Here is a 22,561-nt window from a genome sequence, read left to right as displayed (position 1 = left end):
AAGAGCTAGCCATTATGTTCCAGTGTTCCTGCCAAATTAATCTGGAAGATAATGTGCTTTGGGTAAAGACTTTTAGTAGCCAGGGCACATGGGTTTCCCAGCAAATGAAGTGAGTGGCATGCTGAACAGTGGCGTTATCATATTCTTGGTTCTTTCGGTAAAGTCACGTAGAAGGCAAACAATCAAATAATAAAAATATAAAACAATAAAATTCTCACGACTTTTCGACTGCAACACAAGCAATCATCATCAGGTGTGGATTTCAACACAAGCAATCATCATCAGGTGTATATTTCTCACCTGATGATGATTGCTTGTGTTGCAGTCGAAACGTCGTGAGCATTTTTATTGTTTTATATTTTTATTATTTTATTGTTTCCCTTCTACGTTACTTTACCGAAAGAACCAAGAATATGAATCCCTGCAGTCACGAAAGCTTTAAATCAAAAGTGGCGTTATCCTTTCTTGAAAAAAATTTATCTGTTTGCCTGTGTGAATTTGAGCTGAACAACCTCGTACTGCTGGGTGCCGCCAATCAAAGTTAATTGTGAGAAGGCAAAGGCATTATTCTCCGCAGCTTTCCTCCCAAGTTTCTACAGTAAGAAGCTCTTATTATTTTGAGCCTGTGTAAATTATAAGAGGTTTAAGTTAGGATTGTTGTTTAAAAGTGAAAATCAGGAGGGATTTTTTAAAATAATAGAGCAAAATTGTTTCAAAAGGTTAAGATTTTTGTCGAGCAATTACAATCTCGTGTAATCTGCCTGAAGGCATAAATAATGATTTAAGCATTTTTATTATTTAACATAATTTAAGACGTAACTTCAGTTTAGTACCTGCAATGCCTTTAATTTATCAACGTCTACTTTTTAAAATAGATTTTCGTTTGTGCCGCATCCCAGTGCTGCAAAGGTTAGCAATACAAATCCTGCCAAGTGAAATATTTTTCCTGCTGGGGCACACACCCCCCCCACGATTCCTCTATCGGGCCACTCTTGATATATAATTTATCTTGCCTGCCACTCGTCAACCCCAAGCTTCTAATACGAGCAGACAGTCCCTGGCAAGCATTTTGCTCTTAGCATTCCGCTTGCTCTCGTGTCCCCGTCTCCCCCACCACCTCCCCTACCTCCACCACTACTCCCACCCTCTGTTCGGGGACAATTTTGACCCTTGAATCACAATGAAACGTCAACTGATGCACGGTGAACAAGCCAGACGTCTATGAAAATAGTGCGTGTAATCATACATTCTCTCGTATGTGCGTGGCACGGTTTTTGTTCCCCTTTATCCGGAGTATATTTAATTTTGTACGTCTGCAGATTTTTATTTTATTGTTGATGTTGGCTTCTTTATTGAGTCAAGATATTGCTTTGGACAATAACAATGGCATGATGCACTGGTGCTTTACAGTAACATTTGGCTCTTGTGTGGTGCAGTTTTCATCAGCGTTTTTGGCGGTTAACAGGAATAAAAGGGAATTTAAAACACGCCAAGCAATGAAATGCTGCGGATTGTGTAGATGTTGGCTATTGAAGGCTATTGAAAGCCTATCGGCTGAAATGTCAACACTGGTTATTTTTGGCCTCCCAACAAAAAGACCTTGTGGACAGGGTGCAAATGCAGCTTCCGCTCTACGTTACAGTCAACATACCACCCCAGCATTGCATAAGGGAGCAGTGCAAGCAACTACGGTTGGTACAATTGCATCGTTGCTGGACGTAAAGTAACAGCTGCTAAAATTCCCTTGTGATTTCGACACAAGGGAGGGGAATTGACTACTGTTCCCTCAAAGAGCGCATGTGTGCACATGATCTAAAATTGACTGACTGTGACGTTGACAATGGTATTAAACAGGAACCTTAATGCATGTGTCTTACGCTCAAGATGAACCTCTGCTTCAGTACACTGGTGTTTATTGGGCCTGCTTGCCTGCTGGAAAACAGTTAATAGCCCACAGCGGCAGCTATCTTAATGCACACATTGCAGCATAAAGCACACGCAGCGCAAAGTCTGGCCAACGCCCTTAATCCTTTTCTTTCAACAGACTTTAACAATATGCTTTTTGTCAACTGATACCTGGTCTATTCCTTAACAGTACAGTCTATTTGTATCCACGACAGTCCACGTTTTAACATATGTAATATATTTTACATTTACATGTCATATATTTTGTCAAAAAATATTGTTACAGTCATAATGACCAGTGGTTAGTGAGCATCTCACAATATATTGTTGCGAGTTCAATAATCGGTTGAGGTTGACCTGCCATTCTATCTCAGAGGTCAAAATGACTACCACTTTGTGGGATGTCAACAGTAATTGTCTTGTCGATTGACTTGCCCCCACCATAGGATAGTGGAACTCAGGTAATGATTCACAGCTATACACAGAAGATCAGCATTGCCCCATGCTCCTTTAAGGGGGGTGTCACATGGCCTAGGTGTGTTCATTGCATGCCGCATGAGGTTCCTTGCTCGAATTCAGCGACCACCCTGATCAGTAATTGTGGTTTATTCATGGCTATTATAATAATACTGCTTCACACTGGATGGTCTGTGGTGCTGTGATGTCATTCGCAAGAGTAGGCCATTGTGTGCCAGCATCATGATCCAAATTTCCCAAATTTGAAAAAAAATACCCACATATATTACATGGAAAGCATTGTTCCCTCCTGTAAAATCCTGGCAGGAACCTCCTGAAAAAAGAGTCATTGGCTTTTCCGTGGTAAACAAGTGTAATAAATATTACAGTAAAAAATATATAACAAAGCACTAAACTGCACTGGTGGAACGTAATAGTTTTTTTTCCTTTGGAGGTATCTTTTTCGTGCCACGCTGTATCCAACTCTATGTATGTGGGTCGTTGGCACATGTGTTTATATTTTAGAGTTTGTTCTTTAGGCTGGCAGAACTTCAGGAAAAAAATATATCTTTGCACAATGCTTTATCAGTTACTTCCAACATCTGTGTCTGGTTTGTGCACAGAAATCCATAAATCCTCCCCATCCACCAGGGCTTGACGCAGATGTGCGTGCACCTCATTCTAAGAAAACGCCTAAGAGATTTAATTTTTCTGTTATGAATTGAGATGGAGCAGAAGTGTCTTTTGTTGAGTAAGTTAGATTTTCGGCAATATTTATTGTTTTTATTCTCCCTTTCTGTCTCTACACACAATTTATAAGGTATATATTTCTACACTGACTGTCTGGAGATACTGGCTTTTCAGCATGGCTGTGTGGAATTTCTGATATTGGTTCTGAACTGTCGGCTAAGATGAATCGACCCCAAAGTTGAATTGATCATGGACACTGATTTTTTTTCCCATATACGCAGTCTGTCCATCTTCACAGGATCTACTTATGAAATGTGTACAAAATGTCCTTGCCATTGAATGGCATGTTTTTTTAAATCCACGTCACATGGATCCATGTCACATGGATTAAAGAGAACCTATGTATGTTATAGACATCATATTGACCATTGAGAGAAGTGGGCTTGGCCGGAACATATTGCTGGAAAGGATGATGGCTGATGTTTAAAGCGAATGAAGGAGGCCACAGCAAAAGGAGGGAACACGCCCAGGACCGTGTCCACATTGGAACGGAGGAATGAAATCTGTTCAGCGTGCAGCAGCAGCCAGACGGTTTGTCGCTTTGCAAGACCGCGGAGTGTTGGCGATGGCTTGCGGAGATCTTCGTCATGCAGTGGATAGACCATGGCCGATGATGATGATTGAATGGTCTACACGCCGCACGCTGCCGCCACCCACATAACTGTGCACAGCACGGGGCTGTGGCACCATTGGTTCTTCCCCAGGCCCACGCCGCTCGACACGGCGAGGAGCGCGCGTTCCCCGCTACACCGCGTGTGCTGTCGGCCTTGAGCCACACCCAGCTACATGTGCAGTGGTTATGGCTTGAAGTACAGTGCAGGAATCTATAAAGCAACTGGTCAGAGCTTGGGAGCCATTTGTGATCATAGAACAAAAGATACACCCCCACAAAGTGTAAATCACTTTCAATACGCCTGCATTAACAGTGTGTAATTGACAAGCAGGTTCGTTCATAATAGAGGTTTTTTTGGGTGAGATCGCGTAAATAATAACGTGTCATTAAACCCGCCGCCACCAGACAGCCAATTAGGAAGGTTTGTCACGTAAACAGAACAATCCAATTCGTTACTAGTACAGCACACCGGTGTGTTGCAGAGTAAATCCACAACATTTACAATTTGAGTACGACGTTTCGCCAGTAAATACATCTAGCAACATCAGGCGACAGCCAGATTTGTGGAGAAATCCTCCATTTTCGTTCTTAAATAGAGGGATAAATGTGATGTCGTCACTTGTGAGCCCTTCAGGTGCCAAACCCAAAGGGGGGGGGGGGGTTCATGAATGCTTATAAATAATTTTGGTCTCGAAAGCCTACGTGTTAAACTGACTAACCTCTATGGGGAGGTTAGTTCAGTACAAACACGTCAACAACCTCAAGGGCTGTCGTTATTGAGGCGTGTTGTGATGTAATCGGGATGATGGTGGCTGGTGGTCGAAACTCGCAACGGAATCGCAGTCAAAGGAGGGAAAAGCGCCTGTGGGGGGGGGCGTCCACCGTCGAGATGGAGTGGTGAATCTACCTTGTGTGCAGGTGCCAGGCGGATCGTTGCAACACGTAGTCAGAAGAGACGATGGCTTGGGGATGCCTTAATTTAGCAGTGCATAGATGATGCCTTGACAAGGAATTTGTCGATGAACATAACATTCATAAGCTCATAATAAATGTATAAAGTTGCGTGTTAGTCGATTTTTATCAATTTGTATGTTGCATTTAATGTGTGATCCCTCCTACCACGAGAGCATGTTTGTATTCACTGCAGTACTAAAGAAAATACCTATTAATGCATCGAATTGCAACCATGAATCGTGACAATTCATTGAATTGCAAGGGCGAGATATTTTTACACCTCATGGTTACGTCATCTTGATGATGAATGCGTTGAATTTATGCGTGGATACAAATAAATGGAGCTTACGGGGTGAGCAACGGAGGGTAGTGCAGCAAATTCCATTATTGTACCCCATGTCTGTGCTCCCTGCCTTCATAATCTCGTAGTTGACCACCTTATGGTCAAATTACCCCCCGACATGCATGGCGTGGGAATGTCCTCATCCAGCCGTGGATTGACAAAGGTCTGTACTCTACAAGCAAATGCATAATGCATATTTTGCTTTAATATTGAACAGATAACACAGTCGGTCATGTGCCTGAATCAGAGTAGGCAGATGTATATAATGCGTGTCTTTCCGGTTTTTTATCTGCAACGTTGTACAATATGCCGTGGAAATGACACCTTGATATCTGCGAGTGCTTTCTGTACCCCTTATCTTAGCAAACCATGTGCTGTGCTGTGCTGATTATACATTTTTTAAAAGTAACTTTTTCCACCCGGGGCCCAAGAAAGGCATTCAACCCCGAGAGTGGGCTGCTGCTGATCCTGCCGCACACTGTACCTTCTCATCACATTTAAATTCTCTGCGTCATTGACAGCCGGTCCTTTTTTCAAATGCATGCTATTTATGACGACGCGTCTTATTCGCCTCGCACACCTTGGCCATTTACTGCTCGGGTCTTATCTGTAAGGAATAGCAGTTAACCCCGCACGCCTGTAGTGCAGCCGTGGCATCATCGCAGCACGGGTTCCCAGTGCATGTGTAATGTTCTTGGAGGGAGACGGAGTCTTCGTAGAGGCAACATGCTTTATTTCACCAAACAGTTACACTAATCCCTTACACAAAGGGGTAACGGCCCCTTTCACCCACAACCTGGGGAGGTACAGCCTCTGGGCTATCGTACCTACAACTCTCCTTACTTCAGCCCTCCGGCTAGCTAAACCTAGGGGAGGCTGACCCACCACTGGCCCAGTGGGTCCCTGACCTCTGGCCCGTCCGGACCTGGCCCTCACAAGGGCATCAGGACGAGGGAACCGCAGGGTCCTAACCCCACGACCACTGGCACCGCACTGAGCCCCGGCCCTTAGAAGGACGTCGGCGGCTTGGGGTCCAGGGTCTTCTTCTTCAGGCGGCTTCTTGATTCGGCTTGAGACGGACTGCCTCGCGCTCTCTTCCTCCCTGAGGGGCGGGGCTCTGGGGGATCGTAGCTTCCCCCAGCCCCCTCCCCTCAGAGGGGTTCCAACCGCCGTTGGCCCGACCGGTTCTACCCCTCCCCCTGGTTGTGGCACGTGTGTCAATCATGACCACCACACATGTTTAAAGTGGGAAATAAATAAGTAGTATTTATACCTGAGGAAATAACGTTATGAAAACTGCAATGTGTATTTTGTAAGGAGCGTACCGCCGCGGAGGGACGGAGGAGATGATATCGGCTCGTGTTCCTGAGCGAGGTGGTGGATTGTTGTGCGTACCGCTCGACCTCAGGAGATCGATGCGGATTGGGGAGGCTTTCATTCAGCAATGGCTGATGATGGTGATGATCGAAAATGATGCCCGCTGGTACTCACTCTTGCAGAGAATGTGAATTGTTTTGTTTGTACGTGTTAAAAATCATTGCACGACTGAAAATTGTTAAATGGATCGAGAGAGGATAACAAATCGGAGTGGGTTTAATGTAAATAGTAAATAAGCGTTTGACTACATCTACACACCACGTAATGTTATGGACTGGCTCGCTTGCCTTATGCTTTGTCTCACACCGTGCAGTCATATACGTTTACTGCACTTTTACTTTCAAGGGTCAGGTAGCCAACTTGAACAACCAGTTTGGACTCGTAAAAGGCTAATAAGCAAACCTGCTCTCTCTTACGTAATATATTCACACAGAGGCAATCGTGGTTTAGGGCACTGCTCTGCGTGGCCACAGCTCTCGTCACGTGGCGAGTGATATATGAACAAGTCTTTGTTCCCCTCTGCTTCACCATCCTACCAGTGACCAGCGTGGAGAAGTATGATGAACAAACCCCCATGTCTGGCACGGAATGTGGGGATGCCTTCACCTTGCAGTGGACCGACAAATGCCTATGATTTATTATTCGTTATCAGAATATTTATTTATACTGGAGAAATCCGATGAGCTATAAAGCTCTTTTTCAAAGATATCCAGATTATGAGCATCTACGTCTTGAGTTATATTACAACTTTGATTTGTGAATGAGTGTGTACCGATGCTGTATATTTTTGGAAGAGTATGTGAAAAATCCCTGTAGGGGTTGTCTAGAGCTACCTCTCATGGAGCCCTTTCACGGAGTGGCATGAGCAATTAACTTCGGTGCTCCAACCTTCACTATACTGTACATTCTTAAGATGATACACACTAGACGAGGGGCTTGAGAGAGTGGTAGGTTAAGGGGGGTTTGTATTAAGATGGAAGTTTGTGCATTACAGTGCCTGGTTTATGCAATTCAATCGCCGCCCTTAACATAATTTGCAGCTTGAAGAAACGTCTCCAAGTGCTTCACGCGACATCCCCTTTATCTATCTGCTGAATACACCGAGTTCTGTAACCGAGCACCATACGCTAAAACAGAGAGCTCTTTCACCAAGAAGCCAAAGCGAAGAGGAAATGTCCCTTGATTTTGTTTGCCAAATAAGACTGTAGCTATTGGCATTCCGTGCTGGCAAAGGGCCACGTAATTTGATATTTTCATACATTCAGCCTGGAGTACCTAACAAGAACATTGACCAACACAGTATACAGCAAACACATTGTTCCCGCAGACATTCGTTTCGCTGTGCCGCGCCGCTTTAATTGAAGGGGCTTTTTGTACAAATGTTTATAGAGCTTGGCAGGTGCCCATGGGCAAACGTTGAAGCTGGCCATCCATGCTGTTGAAATGTGAACTACGGTCCTTGCCGGCCCTGTAAAAAAAAACGCCGTGTTGACATAACTGTATAGATGAAACCGCTGGTTCGCTATTTTAAGCCATGGCCCCTTGAATTGTGGAGGTTTCTTTGGCCAACTATAGTAATAGGATTATTTTAATTACATGCTTGGCGATTTGCGAATTAAAGTGTGTGTGGTGCGTGTTAACGGTGGTGGCGCACCCGGCCAACGGGTTGCTTACATCTAGCAGCTGATAGGGGAGCAGCCCTTGAGTTATGTGTTCAATCTCATTGTGTGAACACGTAAAAGACTTTTCTCATTTCATTGCCGGATGAAGGCCTCCCAATGCTTTGTTAGTCGTGGGAATAGTTTGACCATATGTCGCCTCGCTGGTCAATCAATGCGGGTTGGTGAAGGCAGGGAGCATAGACGTGGGAGCGCACATTTAAGTACAACAATGGATTTCCCTGCACTGCCTTCCACGTATTTCTGCACGTAGAGTGCATATTGGTCACCTATCCAAGCGCCATCCAAGCTCAACACTGCTTCTCCTGTGAGATGAGCAGCGTGATAACCTGCTTAGTAAGGGAGTAATTTTGCATTAATTCACAGGGTTAATATCGATTCTGTAAGCTCAAAAAGCGTGCATCAAATCATGCGTTGTAGGAATCGATGCTTTTCAATGCGTATATATTGTAAGTAATGGGTTCACGTCAGCACTACAACCACTATAGACCGCTACAGGCACTGCAATGTTCTACGTTGTCTTACAGCACGCTCGCTGCACACAAATAAGCACCGTTCATGTGCCGGGGCCACATCTTGAGAACTTAATTTATTATTTAACTCTAAAAGTGGGGAGAGTGGAGTCCCGTCTCACATGATGAAAAAAAAGGATTGATCCTGTAATCAAATTTCAACCTTGAATTGTACCAATCTATGAATGACCGGGGTGAGTTTTAACACCTCCTGTTGCCGAGTACATGGTTGAGGCCTTGTATTTCAATGACCTTTTAAGATTAGGACTAGTTTTAACATACTAGTTTTGTAACTTGTTAACGGTGGCATTGCTAGTGTTGTTCTTGCCCAGTCTTAGTGGTTTTTTTCCCTTCTGAACTTGAAAAAGTAGCAGAGTAAAGTGTTTCCATAACACCCTGGTTTCGTCATTGTTGAAAAAAGAAATTCCTTTATCCAAACCCATCCTGCGTCCAAAGGTCTGGCTTTATTCCATACGCGCTCTAAGGAAGCGTGAATAATTTGTGTTTCCATGGCTCCATCTAATTTAGAAATGTCTTGCTCTGAGAGCCGGACTTACTTAGTACAGCTGATGATTAATTCACGGCAGATTTGGCTGGTAAATGCACAGCAAATGCATGCTGTACTTGGTATGTGTCATGGCATGCTGAGCGTCCTTAATGATACAGAGCCCATGGACAGAAAAGGATTTGCACATGCATTATGAATACAGTACATTCAAGTTGCATTTATATTAAATCTAAATATTTGAATTGTTGGATTCTTGAGTGCAAAGCTTGTTCTCTGACCAGCACGACCACGTGATATTATCTACGACTATGTGACAGAATGAGATCCAATTATGTGCTAACCGTGACCTAATTGGTCTTTTCCTCTGATTAATGAGTAGCCTTGATCCCCACTCCGTAATGAAAACGAAGGCTCCTGTAGTGCACTTGCAGGAGCAGCCGATGCGATATTTGCTCTTTAATCATGTGGTTTGTCCACCGTGTGACAGCGCTGTTATTGTTGTGCACGTTTAGGTATTTTAGAAAGTATTGTACACGGTCCAATGCAGTTTTTGTATACAGCAGATGGTGTATGAAGTTATTGACCAATTTGTGCAGCTTGTGTGGCTTTTTCCATATGTGTTTTTTCCCCCCGGGAACTTTGATTTCCCCTTGCATGCAGTAATATGCAAACCAAAACATGTGCATGTACAGCCCTTTTTGTCACTTCACTGCTAGATGAAGGCTTCCCCACACCATACGGGTCGTGGGGAGGAGTTATTTGACCATATATCACCCCGCTGGTCAATGCGGGGAGCAGAGAAGAGCAGTGCAGCTGTCGATCTTGTTGTACTGCCCTGTCCGCCACATATCTCTGCAGCCTATCACAACGTTTTCGTTGCACGGTGGTCACCCATTCACTCACTATCCACGCTCAAACCTGTTTAGCTTCTGAGACCTGATGAGATCGGGTACATTTATTCCGTAGGCATTTTACACGCGGTAATCAGTGCTTATCCCAAGCTTCGCTTAGGCACCGGGAGATTGAAAAAAATCCTGTTATTTGCGACTATACACAGATGGGAATCGCCTGCAAGTGGTCTCCCGAAACTACTCAAGTCATCCCATTATCTGAGCTTTTGCACCTGCTTTGACATAATTGCTTTGACATAATATGGACACTGACAAGGGGATATAGAACAAAAGCTTATAAATGAACAAAGACGTATAGATAGGTGCCAGCTTGGAACTACACTGAGATACAGGATTGGAGAACATACTCGAGTCATAAAAACAGCATTATGACCGTTGAGACAATTTAAATGGCTTGAGCAACATATGTCGCTGAAAGGAATGATGGCCGGTGTTCGAGATTAATGACAGTGGCACCAAAGTAGGGGACTTTTTATTTAACCAGGTGAAGCCCACTGAGTTATCTAGCCCTTTTTCGGACGTGACCTGGCAACAAATGATAGCTCAACGAAGTCGCTTAGGTGGACATTCATAGCAGCCAAATACTCTAAACGCATGTTTCTAAATGTCGAGGGGAAAACCAGAGTACCCGGAGAAAAATCCACACGACCACGGGGAGAACAGACAAACTCCAAATATACAGGCGTTAGGCTCGCGAACGAACCCACGGCCTCCTGCATACCAGGTCAGGGAGTTAATGCCTGGTCGCTGTGGAATGTCCCCTCAAGGACTTGTACAAAGGGTGTGGAGCGTTTAACTCGTTTGCCGGAGATAGATGGAGTGTTGCATTGCGAGACCATGAAGCATGGAGGCGATTGGGGAAAGCCTTAATTCAACAGTGGATAGATCATGGCTACTGATGAAGATCTGCATGGATAACAGATGTTACTTCAGCAGATAATTGTATCTGCCACTAGCATCATCCCCCACATCGCCACGGATTACAGGAATTTCGCCATGTTATTTCCTTGCCAACTCTGTTCGCTGCAAGGCTTCTAATAATTTACAGCCGATGTCAGACTATTGTCATTACCCTCTAACAGTTGACAGTGTGAGGTGCTCTGTAAGCACTTGCTTTGATTTATTTGGAAAAATAATGCATTGCTTCAAAAGCAATTTTTCAAGCACTATTGAAAAAGTGTCATTTGCATGCAGCAAATGGGAGTGCTTTCTTGAGATGCCACTGTCTGATAATTAACAAAAGTTGGAAGAAATGGATATTTTAAAAATGCAAGCTCTAACTTTTTCATTATACTGTACAGTGTCTTGGAGGATTCAATTAAAAATAATTACGACTGCGCCATTGTGTCTCGCCTTTGGAAGGTTGTGGACAATAAAATAATTATAAACGTGCAATAATGTGTTTCTCCCGAAATGAAATAACGCTCGTGTTAAACGACCAATGCGTTTTTTTTCTCCATTCTTTTCCAGCAGTGTTGTTTTAAGTTAGGCAAAACAAAATCAACTAGTTTTTACTTCCCCGAGTCTCATCTGCAGGGATGCGTCCTTTATAAATACAAATGCTGCTGGGTTGCCGAATGCAAGAGGCAAGAGCCCTCTACGAATACTGTGGAGGCTGTTCAGTGTAGTGCAGCAACGTTTTACAGATGATGCAATGCCTTAGTGATTTTTGCGAGTAATAACAAGTAAATGTACAGCCCTTTTTTCAATGTTCTCATTAGATATAGGTGTCCCCTATGCAGTGTTGGATCATGGGGGTTGTTTAACCATACTTAGCCATTCGGGTCAGTGTGGCTTGGTGAAGGGGAAGAGTTGGCAGTTGGGTGGGGGGGGGAGATGGGTTAGCACTAGTTCAGATATCACTGGCAAAAGATGGCCAGGAATCTAACTCGGGTTGCCACATTCTTAGTACAGTATGCTAACCACTGCACCACCACCACTCCATCACCTAGTAGAAGAAGTTATGTCATAGATCTCGTCATCAAAATGAAATTAATCAACATAGACAATGTCATCTTTGGACCAATGTTATCCAGAAGAAGGCGCTGTGTATGTAGAAGATGGTTATTCATTGGTGCATGACGCAGAGCCTTTGATTGTGGCTTACAGAGATCCGCCTGCAGCTGGTCGAGCAGCTCAAGTGCCTGGAGCAGCAGACAGAGCTGCGGCAGCAGCTGCTGCAGGACTTCCAGGACTTCTTCCGCCGCCGCTCGGAGCTGGAGTTGGAGTACGCGCGGGGCCTGGACCGCCTGGCCGAACGCTTCCTTGGCCGCGCCCGCGCCGCTCGCGATCATCCCCAACTCAGGTGAAGCCTCCACCCCGTCCCCCAGTGCCCTCGCCTCGTGACCTCCGTGACTACTCGTGTCATCGCACTCGTTGCTAAGCTGCTAGACAAAGTGAAATAATCAGGTCGTTAGCACACTTGGCATTCACACCTTTTTTAGAGCAAAAGGGTGTTGCAAATGGGCTGTGTTTCGTAGGCGAGTATCATCTGCAGTGGTTTACCAGTCGGAGACGATGTTGTTATGTGGCTTTACCCAGTTGAGTCATTTGAGAGTAATTTTTCAAATTTGGCACCTTTGGACCAAGGTGGCGCAGTGGTCTGTAGAGAGTTGGAAATCCGGCGACCTGAGTTTGATCTCGGGGCCCTGGATTCATTGTGCAGTACACTAATCATCATGCTAAACATTCCACCCAAAATATATTCCGTGTGTATATTATATCTAGATTTGAAGCTTTCGTGACTGCAAGGATCCATACTCTTAGGTTTTTTCGGTAAAGTCACGTAGGTAAAAGCAATAAATAAATAATAAAATGCCCTTTTTCCTAATAGAAATCAAATAATAAATCACGACGTTTCGGGCGCAACACAAGCGTCCGTCATCAGGTGGGACTTAGAGTATATATTATAGCTTATGCACCGTTTAGCCAAGTATTTTAGCTAAATATTCAATCTATCTCTCTAGTGCAAGGCCATGGCCAGACTGAGAAATTATAATCATGGGAGCAGGGCTTGCATTTGTAGAGCTACCCTGGTGTGACATTGACAACCACACCGCTTGGCCCGAGTTCCCTGCTGCCAAGCACTCAGCCCTCATTTAGATCCCCCTTCCCCCGCGCTTGTTCTTTGGCACGGCATCAGAAAGTCACTCTGCTTGCTCCGGTACTCGGTGAAGATCCTCCATGACATTGCTTAGCAGAACTGGTTGTGCCGAAGAAGCGCATTGTTTACTATAAGAGCTGCCCGGTTAAACCGGTTAAGCAAAGAACATGGAGTGTCGTTACTGCAGCCAAATGAATTTCTTCCATTGGTCATTAAGTTGGTGTTCTTTAGAATAACAAATCGTATTTCTTTTTGAAAAAAACAAAATACACGTGTGCCTTACTATCGCCATTTTAAACTTTTTTAAAAAAGCTATCAACGCAGAACTATTTTCACTGCCATTGGAAACCGGATTGACAGCCCTTTATGGTACTGCATTACAGGAAATGTAAACATTTTCCTTGTTGTGCAATGAGTATTACAATTTACAGCCTTTGGCATAAAAAAACAACATACAGTGCGTAATTATGTGGGCTCAGAAAGATTTTTTATAGTTACAGTGAGACACTGTAGTAAGTTGCCTAAAGCCATAATTTAAATCATGGAACTCTTGAGTTAAGTTTTCCACGTGTGTTACTTCACAGCGCTTGCATTGTGGTTACCGGTTCCATGCGCTGCCTGCCCTTAGTGAAAATAAATAGTGCTCAAAATTTTTGCCGGTTTCTGGCTTTAATTATTGTGGATGGGCCCCCCTCCTGAGATTTCCTTGTGAGTTGTAGCGTCAAAAGCTTTTTTCTGTTGATATTATCTCTCCCTTTAAGGATTTTGAAAACGCGTATCGTCTTCATTTTTGAAGTTGTCTTGCCGTCTTGTAAAATTGTATCTCTGGGTATGTTTGTGTACATGTGTAGGATGTTTGTTCCGTGCACTATTTGTTCACGGTGCATGAATTCTGTTGGGCCAGTCTTTATTTGAAATTGAATATTCCATCATTTTCATGAATGTAAATGTTCATGTAAATGTATGTAATGTAAATGTATACTATTGCATCTAAATAAATAAGATACCATTTTCTTTTAAATCTTTGACCTTTATTTAAGTGCATATCTAAACCTGCTTTGTGTCAAGAATGTGCCACACATGTTACCAAATTTAACAGTTTTCTTTAAACCACGGTTACTGAACACAAGCCCAGAGGCCTAAAATGCCAAGTGGCCAGCAACAAGCGGCACTCTTGAGGGTTTACGAGTGAATACATATTAAATTGAGCAAGGTTATACAATCTCGGGAAAAGTTGACAATGGGAAGGAATTCCTTAAATCGAGCAGAATATGGGAAAAGGCAAAGAGAGAAGCGTTGTGACCTACCGTATGTATGGTGGTTGAACACTGAATGAATGAGAAGAAACAGTCAGGAATCAATGAGGAATCAATGAGTGAATGTTGTGGAAACAGTTACCATTTTAGTAGCGATAAGGAGGCTACTGCGCAGCAGTGAGTGAGTGATTGGAGTGAATTAGGAGTGCTGGATCATCAATCGATCTTACTGCTTTACATCGAATTATATTAAGTACAGTGAGGTAGGGCCCTGGGTGCTTCACCCCAGTTATAAATGCAGAAGAAAATACACTCCTGAGTACAAGATTGTGCAACAATGCCCTCTGCCTTACATCGCACACAAACAACTTTGATAATTGGTTTTTTTACCCTTTTATCTGGCAACAAAACTGACACCTTTTTTTTACAAGCAGTCATGTTTGCATAGACCACAATACCTGCAGTCATAATGCAAACAAAAAACATAACTCTGATAATGTTTGCACTGTCCTTGAAGTTGATTGGTCCACACCCGAGACAGCTTTCCTTAGAGCCTAGTCTCACATGGTGTTGGACCAGATTATGCCAAAAGGCTCGGGTGTGGACCAATCAACTTCAAGGACAGTGCATACATTATCAGAGTTATGTTTTTTTTGCATTATGACTGCAGGTATTGTGGTCTATGCAAAACATGACTCCTTGTAAAAAAAAGTGTCAGTTTTGTTGCCAGATAAAAGGGTAAAAAAACAATTATCATATTTTTTCTTCTGGCAAATGAGGTTCCAATGGTACAAACAACTTTGTTTTGAAAAGGGCCTGCGGAACCATATTCTAAACACCATCATGAGCTCCATCCGCTCATGTTCGCAAGTCCTTAAGATTATAAAACCTACAGCAATGTCATCAAGCACTCTTGGCAAACTGCATACATTAAGAGGCCCTTGGTCTGATGTTGGAGGGATCTCTGGAGAATGCAAGTTGGGGCAAATGAGAACCTGGAATATGCGTGAGCCAGGTGTTTGTTGCATGGCATGTTGAGCCAAGTGTAACATGCCCTCTGGACTAACATCGTATACATTAGGGCATGCATGGGCTTAGATAACACGAGGCACCACCTATTATACAGTATTATTGAACGATATTGTTTTACCTTTCTGTTGTTGGCTTTATGTGCATACATTTCTATCTTGCTGCCTTCCCATGACTCATTGAGAAGGGTTCCAGCGCGGTTCATTAACTAAGCTAGGCTCGCCGACTCGGCCCAGGTGCTCTTGGCAATTCGACTGTACCGACGCAGTGCCCAAGGATACTCGGTGAACGATCTTAAGAGCTCGCTCGCGTAACTTTCATAGCTGAGAGAGAGTGCATCTCTCTTCAGACGTCACGGAGCTCCACACGTTTACCACCGATTACATTCGGAGCTGGTCGTGACGTTAAGGGGTCAATGTGGAAACAGGATGCACAGTCAATGGTGCTCCTCACTTAGCGGAACTCTACGGATGAATAGGAGATTTTCACTTGGTGTAATAAGCACAATGTAACCTAAACCTGGGTTAAGTGTTTTTTTTTTAAGATCACTTCCTTCCAGCCGCAAAGAAGTCTGGAGAGGGAAAGAGCCCTCGCAGGATCTGTACTTCTGATCCTGAAACACTTAATAGGGCCATCCTGGGCCGCCGGGCACATGTAAGAAAAAAACATTTAATGAATTGATGCAATCACTGTACTTGAAGTTGTGCTCAGGTTATTTGGATGTAATTGTAGTTGATTTTTCAGCTGTATAATACATTCTAATATAAAAGTATAAGAACAAGTAATGCGATACAATGGCTTTGAATATTTAATCCTCTAGCAGTTGAGGCAATTGTTGTGAATTAGATGAACATCCGATTCATTGATTGAGTAGATATTGTTACATTTTTACTGTCCCGTTTATTTTACCTGTTTATATTCACGGTGTTTGTACAGTTTTAGATTTGAAGCTTTCGTGACTGCAAGGATTCATACTCTTAGGTTTTTTCGGTAAAGTCACGTAGGTAAAAGTAAATAATAAAAACAAAAATAATAGAAATAATTTAATTTCTATTATTTCTATTAATTGTTTTTACCTACGTGACTTTACCGAAAAAACCTAAGAGTTTGTACAGTTTTGTCTGCTCCTTTAGCCAGGATGTAACATTAATCACAACAAAAATATTATTGACTGTACACTCCCTTCATTCCCCTATATTTTAAGCAGAGGATTTAATTTAAATCGATGGAACGACCTATTGCGAAATGGCTACTATATTTACATCACATCAATCCATCGTAGGATTAAGGTTTCACTGCGTTGGTCATAGGAGTTGTTTGACCATACTTCACCATGCTGGTCAAAGCGTGTTGTTGAAGGATGAGGCCAAAACCGGTGTAAATCACACTCTGATGTTAGCCATGGCTGGGAATCAAACTCAGGTCTCCAGGTTCATAGTGCGACATGCTAACTATGTATGTATGTTGAACTTATTTCGCACACCGTGTATAGCCAACCATGCTCACCTATGAAGCTAACACATCTGACTCAACTTACTATGTACAGAGCACTATTATAATTTAGCCAATTCTCCTAATATGGTTTTAATAAGAAGTGCATTTGACATTTGCATTAACACCGCGAAAGCAATGTTGGGCACGTGCTGGGGGGAGTTATGTGGTGCCTTTGCTGTCTTGCTTGGATTCCACATATCACAGCCTGGTTTGCAGCAAAGGCGGAACTTTGGGAATTAAACTGTGTGCCCATGGTCAATTGTGAATTACTCCCAAGCTGACAATATAATTGACAAACCACAGGAGCGTCGCTTCACCTCGCTATGATGAGCGTTGACTCCTACTGCGTAAAAACAGCTCTCCAAAGCATTTCTCTTTAATCGTGAATTTCTAAACACTAGACCCGTCATTACTCACTTTTATGTACTGCTGCATTTTTTTTTCCTTTCTCATTTAATGGCGAAAGCATAATATGCTTAATAGCAAGTAATATTGAAGTTTAATATTACTGTGATTGTTAGTAATGTCTGGTCTAGCAGCGGCTTTAACTTATGTTAAATGCAGCATTTCACAGCTGAAAGCAGATAGGTCCAGTGTGCATGTTAAAGTTTATTTGTCTATATACTATAATTATTTCATATCTTGCAAACCAGACACACAAAGGAGTCATCTGTGGAGTTTAATTTCAAAATCCACGTGGACCATGAAAATACTGTCACATTGCCTTTTTCTCTCCATGCCTTGGCTGGCAATTTTCTATGAAAATGAATCGCCAGTACAGATTATCATGTTGATTTTAATTTGGTGTAAATTGTTATGCTCATTGTGAGTGGTGTACATTGTCCTTTATTAAAGTCTGCAAATGGTACATTTTCCCGCCTTTCAACATTTAGCCAACTTTACAGAAAATAAATTACAAATTAGAATGGGCTTAATATTAATCTATACAACACAGAAATAAAAATGTGTAGAGCAACATCCAGAATTCCACCCACATCTACGCCTCCCCCGCCCTCCACCAACCCATTTTGACCAGCGTGGTGAAGTATGGTCAATTAAACTCCCGATGGCCCCCATCCTGCAGGGGATTGACAAAGGGCTATCTATACATGTACATCCCTTGGAGCGGCGAGCACTGAGTGTGTGTACTTTACGCCGTAACACTTTTGTATTTGTGCTGGACAGGCGCGAGCAGAGCGTGCTGTCACCCGTCAACTGCTGGTACCTGCTGCTGAACCAGACGCGGCGTGAGAGCCGAGACCACTCGGCCATCAGCGACATCTACCTCAACAACCTGGTCCTGCGCTTCAGCCAGATAGGGGAAGATTCCACGCGGCTGCTCAAGAAGGTACTGTGCTCATCCCATAATTCCAGCTGCTAAAGTTCCTGCCGAGTGGCTGGGTGGGTCAGGGGTCAGATGACTGAGCTGGCACCACTGATCCTGGGTTTTTATTCTGGGATTCGGCAGCCTGTGATTAAAATGGCTTCTCAAGTGTGAACTACTGTTTCTGTTTAGTTTGTTGTCCTTCGTCCGCACCTCCGATTAGCACGGTTGGCTACGCAGAGTGCCAAAGTTCAACATACATACATACATGAAGAGATAATGGTCTCAGCCTGCCTTCGTAATTTGTTAAAATTTCAGCTCTGAGAATTAAGCAAAAATATTGGTTTGACTGCCATGTGGTGAACATGCACTTTGGCAGTAAGGTAAGTAGGAAACTGCCCACTAGTGTTGGTAAAAAGGTCACGAGATCACAGAAGAAGTTTTGTGATATCACCTTTTTTAGGCTGCTATCTAACTTGGAGGGTGCTGTTTCTGCTCTGAAAGAGGTCCGAATTGAGACTTATCTCCTGATGTGGCAAAATTTAGGAAAAGTATAATCTTCTCTGGTTAAATTTATAAGGTGATCATGCACCACTCGGTTATTGGTCCTCCCTTTTATTTGTACATGACAAGTACCTGCCTAATTGTCCTATTTTTCTATGAGCACAATTGTATTTCCCATTGCATTTAGTCCATTTGTCCTTAGAATTCCATTCATTGTTCAAGCATTGCCTCAACCGTATCACTTTAGACATGAAAAAACGTGGGTCAGATTGATACAAACGCTGTGACCAACACCTGTTTTAAAAACATTAACTATGCTGCCAAGGTTCATTTTTATTTGCAATGTTATGAGAAATAACTTAACGTGGATTTGCATGAATTGTTTTGTCAAACTGTTTGCATTAAACTGTTTATTTTTCTCGTTACAAGGGCTAATAAAACAACATGAGTTTTCTTATTCTAAGCATGAGATACTAATTATACATGCCAAGTGTCCTTATTTTTTCAAGCATTTGCGTCTTGCAATAGGATTGATGTCGATTTAAAGCTTTCGTGACTGCAGGGATTCATATTCTTGGTTCTTTCGGTAAAGTCACGTAGAAGGGAAATAATATCAATATAAATATGAATATAAATATTATTTTATTATTTTCTTTCTACGTGACTTTACCGAAAGAACCAAGAATAGATTGATGTTCTTTGCTTTGTCGTTGCATTCTTAAATATGTTCCACGTAGCTGATGGCTCGCTGCAGTAATGTGCATCTGCCAAGTTTGCATTCTCGCAGACTGAGACGACACCCTCTTGTCCATACCACTAATTTTATGAACACTTCAGAGGGCTTCATTCTTTTCCTAAATTTACTATTCCATTATCTTTATTCCCTAGGTGTTTTTCATTAAAACAAATCTTATGGACGCAGCTGGCTACTCCAGTCATGCTCACAGGGATTTAGCAAAAAATTATATACTGCTACTGTACGTAATTTTTAGGAAGGCCAATGGGAACAATGTCACTCGCTGATGTCCCAGATAATTGTGGGTCACGCCATGCGGATAGAAAAGCACGAAGTGAACCTGGCTAGGCTTCTACTGCCTCCAGCTCTCCCCAAGGCCAAACTACTTTACCTTTTGTGAGCTCACTTTTGAGTAAAAATTGTACTCCTGATTTATTCTTTTCAGTGATTGTGACCAGAACAATAAGATCGGTCATCCGCACACACACACACACATCTACTTTTCACCTTTATTATAGCCCAGCGAAATGGGTCAGAGGCTTGATAGATTGCGATCTGATGCTTTGGGACATTTTGACCCAGGAGTACCGTTTAAGGTTGCCCTGTCCTGCAACGTTGTTAACATCCAATAATTATTTGGCAGCGACAGCAATGATGACAATAATACACGAATAATGAGTTCTACCTTCATGTTTGCAACAGGACTTCAAGTTCATGCATTTTGGTGAAGGTGCCTTTTTTGTTGAGTTCTGCTCTCTGGAAGATGGAAATAATGCAAACCAAGTCCACAAGGGGAAAATAATTACGATAGGGACCACACGATGTGCTGTCAGAAGCAGAATGCTACTCGGGCTTTGTTTTGCTTGGGGGGTTTTTGGCTGCATACGAATCTGGAAACATTTTCTGCCTGGGCGCGTTCACAGAGTTGGCATGCATGCATGGCCAGGACATCTGCACAGCTAAGGGTAAATACGAGGCAGCGTTTGAACGCGACATATTGTGAGGTAGCCGCCATCGTTACCTTTGCTTTTTTTGGATGCCAAGACACGGAACGGCTGAGCCGCCTTGGTGCTGTGAAACGTTGTAAGAATTTTGAGTAAAGCATTGAAATACAGCTGCATCCCATCTTGCATTGAAGGGTGCATCCTTTCCTCTTGACCTTTTCGCTATGAAAACTTGACTTTTGTTTGTAGTGTGCGTCGTCCAACATTTAAGGCGACTGTAAACAATTCTTATGACCTCTCCACTTAGGGTGTGTTATCCCTTTCATTTTATCCAAACAAAATAAGAAAAATCCCAGCTTGGGTTAAGTGCTCTTATCTGGTTGCTTTCCATAGCAGTTTAAATATAAAAATTATAAACAAAACCGATGTTATTATGCCCTTTTTGCTTTTTCGTATTCCATTTCCTGATCGCCCTAGTCACGTACTGTGAATGGCATTTGTGCTCCAATTTACGTCAAGTCTAATGGAAATGTAATAACAATTCTAGGTTAATCAAAATCCACATCTATAGCATCTCAACATTAAGCCAATCGAACGCAAAACCTAAACGCGGCTCGCCCAAGTCGCACATTTTAAAATAGTGTCAAGCTGAATTATAGGCAAATACTCCCTCACTGCACCCCATATGAATGTATGCGATGGTGGTCACTACATTTATACAGTATAATAGCTTACATTTTTACTTGCAAGCTATATAAATACAAATGAAATTGCAATTTCACATTTATAAATACAAATTGTATTTTGCTGCTATGCGAAATAAACAAATCCTGGTATTTAAATTATTTCTTTGCTGCCAAAAACAAATCTTTTCTATTAAGATGCTGAGTTAATTAATTGCCATGATAATCATTAATTCGGCTTGTGAGCAGCTGTGTTACGTTCAGTTCTGATCATCACAGTAGAATACAATTCTACAGCTCGGGACAGGCTAAGGACTGTATCAATTGTTCTGGCATTTTACATATGTGCTCTACCCTTTAATCCTAACAATTATACCAACTGCTTAATTGTACCAGGAGCAGCGTATATGTATTTGCATGCTTCCCCCAGAGGGGATGAGTGAGGTCCGCTGCTAGTGCATGCAATGTCTATCGCTGCAACTAAATCACCATAAAGGTACACATTCTAGACACATCTCATAAACTAAAGCGTGTTTTAGCCAGGTTGGTTACAAAAAGGGATGACCAACCAGGGTTTACCGGGTGTTGTAAGTCTGGGGCGGCGAGGTGACGAGGAGATGGCAGTGTTGCGTGTCACCTCCTTATGTGTGGGTTTTCTTCGACTATTCCTGTCTCTTAGCACATAAAGCCAAACACTCATCAATGGAAATGGCCAAACACCCTGGTGCCAAGTCCTTCCCGAAAGAGCCATCTTTAAGATTCAGTGAGGCTTTCCTGGGTAATTGAATGATTGGCATTGCTAATTGTTTTATAACTGGCTGTTTAATTCTGAGGTTTTTTTGCAGTCATTAGTGATCAATTAGAGATTGTCGTCAGGTGCACCTGAGAATGTTTTGCCACTGAGGAGGCGGCGTTAATGCGTGAGGCTGTGAGCCACCTGCACTGTGTAAAATGTAGCGAAACCTATTCTTAGGTTTTTTCGGTAAAGTCACGTAGGTAAAACATCAAAATTAATGAAAATAAAATAAAACAAAAATCACGACGTTTCGGAGGCAACACAAGTCTCCGTCATCAGGTGGGACCGTCACAGCCGAATTAGCTGCATCAAGTGAGGCAATGATTCAAGATGTAATCCCTTATAAGCAAGTGTGGTAGCCACATTCTGATGAGGAGGAGAGGGGGGGGGGCTCATCAGAATGTGGTAGCCACATTCTGATGAGCCCCCCCCCTCTCCTCCACCCTTCAACTTGCTTATAAGGGATTACATCTTGAATCATTGCCTCACTTGATGCAGCTAATTCGGCTGTGACGGTCCCACCTGATGACGGAGACTTGTGTTGCCTCCGAAACGTCGTGATTTTTGTTTTATTTTATTTAATTTTCATTAATTTTGATGTTTTACCTACGTGACTTTACCGAAAAAACCTAAGAATATGATTCCTTGCAGTCACGAAAGCTTCAAATCTGTAGCGAAACCGTT

General features: G+C 42.8%; 1 protein-coding gene across 2 annotated transcripts in view; it reads left to right on the top strand.

The window, feature by feature from the left end:
* The window catches only part of LOC144944303 (SLIT-ROBO Rho GTPase-activating protein 1-like), an 85,478-nt gene that overhangs the window by 16,115 nt on the left and 46,802 nt on the right, over nucleotides 1–22,561 (top strand). For both annotated transcript variants that reach the window (XM_078872346.1, XM_078872347.1), the window contains exons 2-3: nucleotides 12,118–12,313; nucleotides 18,076–18,238. In XM_078872346.1, coding sequence (XP_078728472.1) covers nucleotides 12,118–12,313; nucleotides 18,076–18,238 — 359 coding nt within the window. The remainder of the gene's footprint in view (nucleotides 1–12,117; nucleotides 12,314–18,075; nucleotides 18,239–22,561) is intronic.

Source organism: Lampetra fluviatilis, chromosome 34 (genome assembly GCF_964198595.1).
Source record: "Lampetra fluviatilis chromosome 34, kcLamFluv1.1, whole genome shotgun sequence".
NCBI classification, from domain to species: Eukaryota; Metazoa; Chordata; class Hyperoartia; order Petromyzontiformes; family Petromyzontidae; genus Lampetra; species Lampetra fluviatilis.
This window is presented reverse-complemented; position numbering and strand designations above follow the sequence as displayed.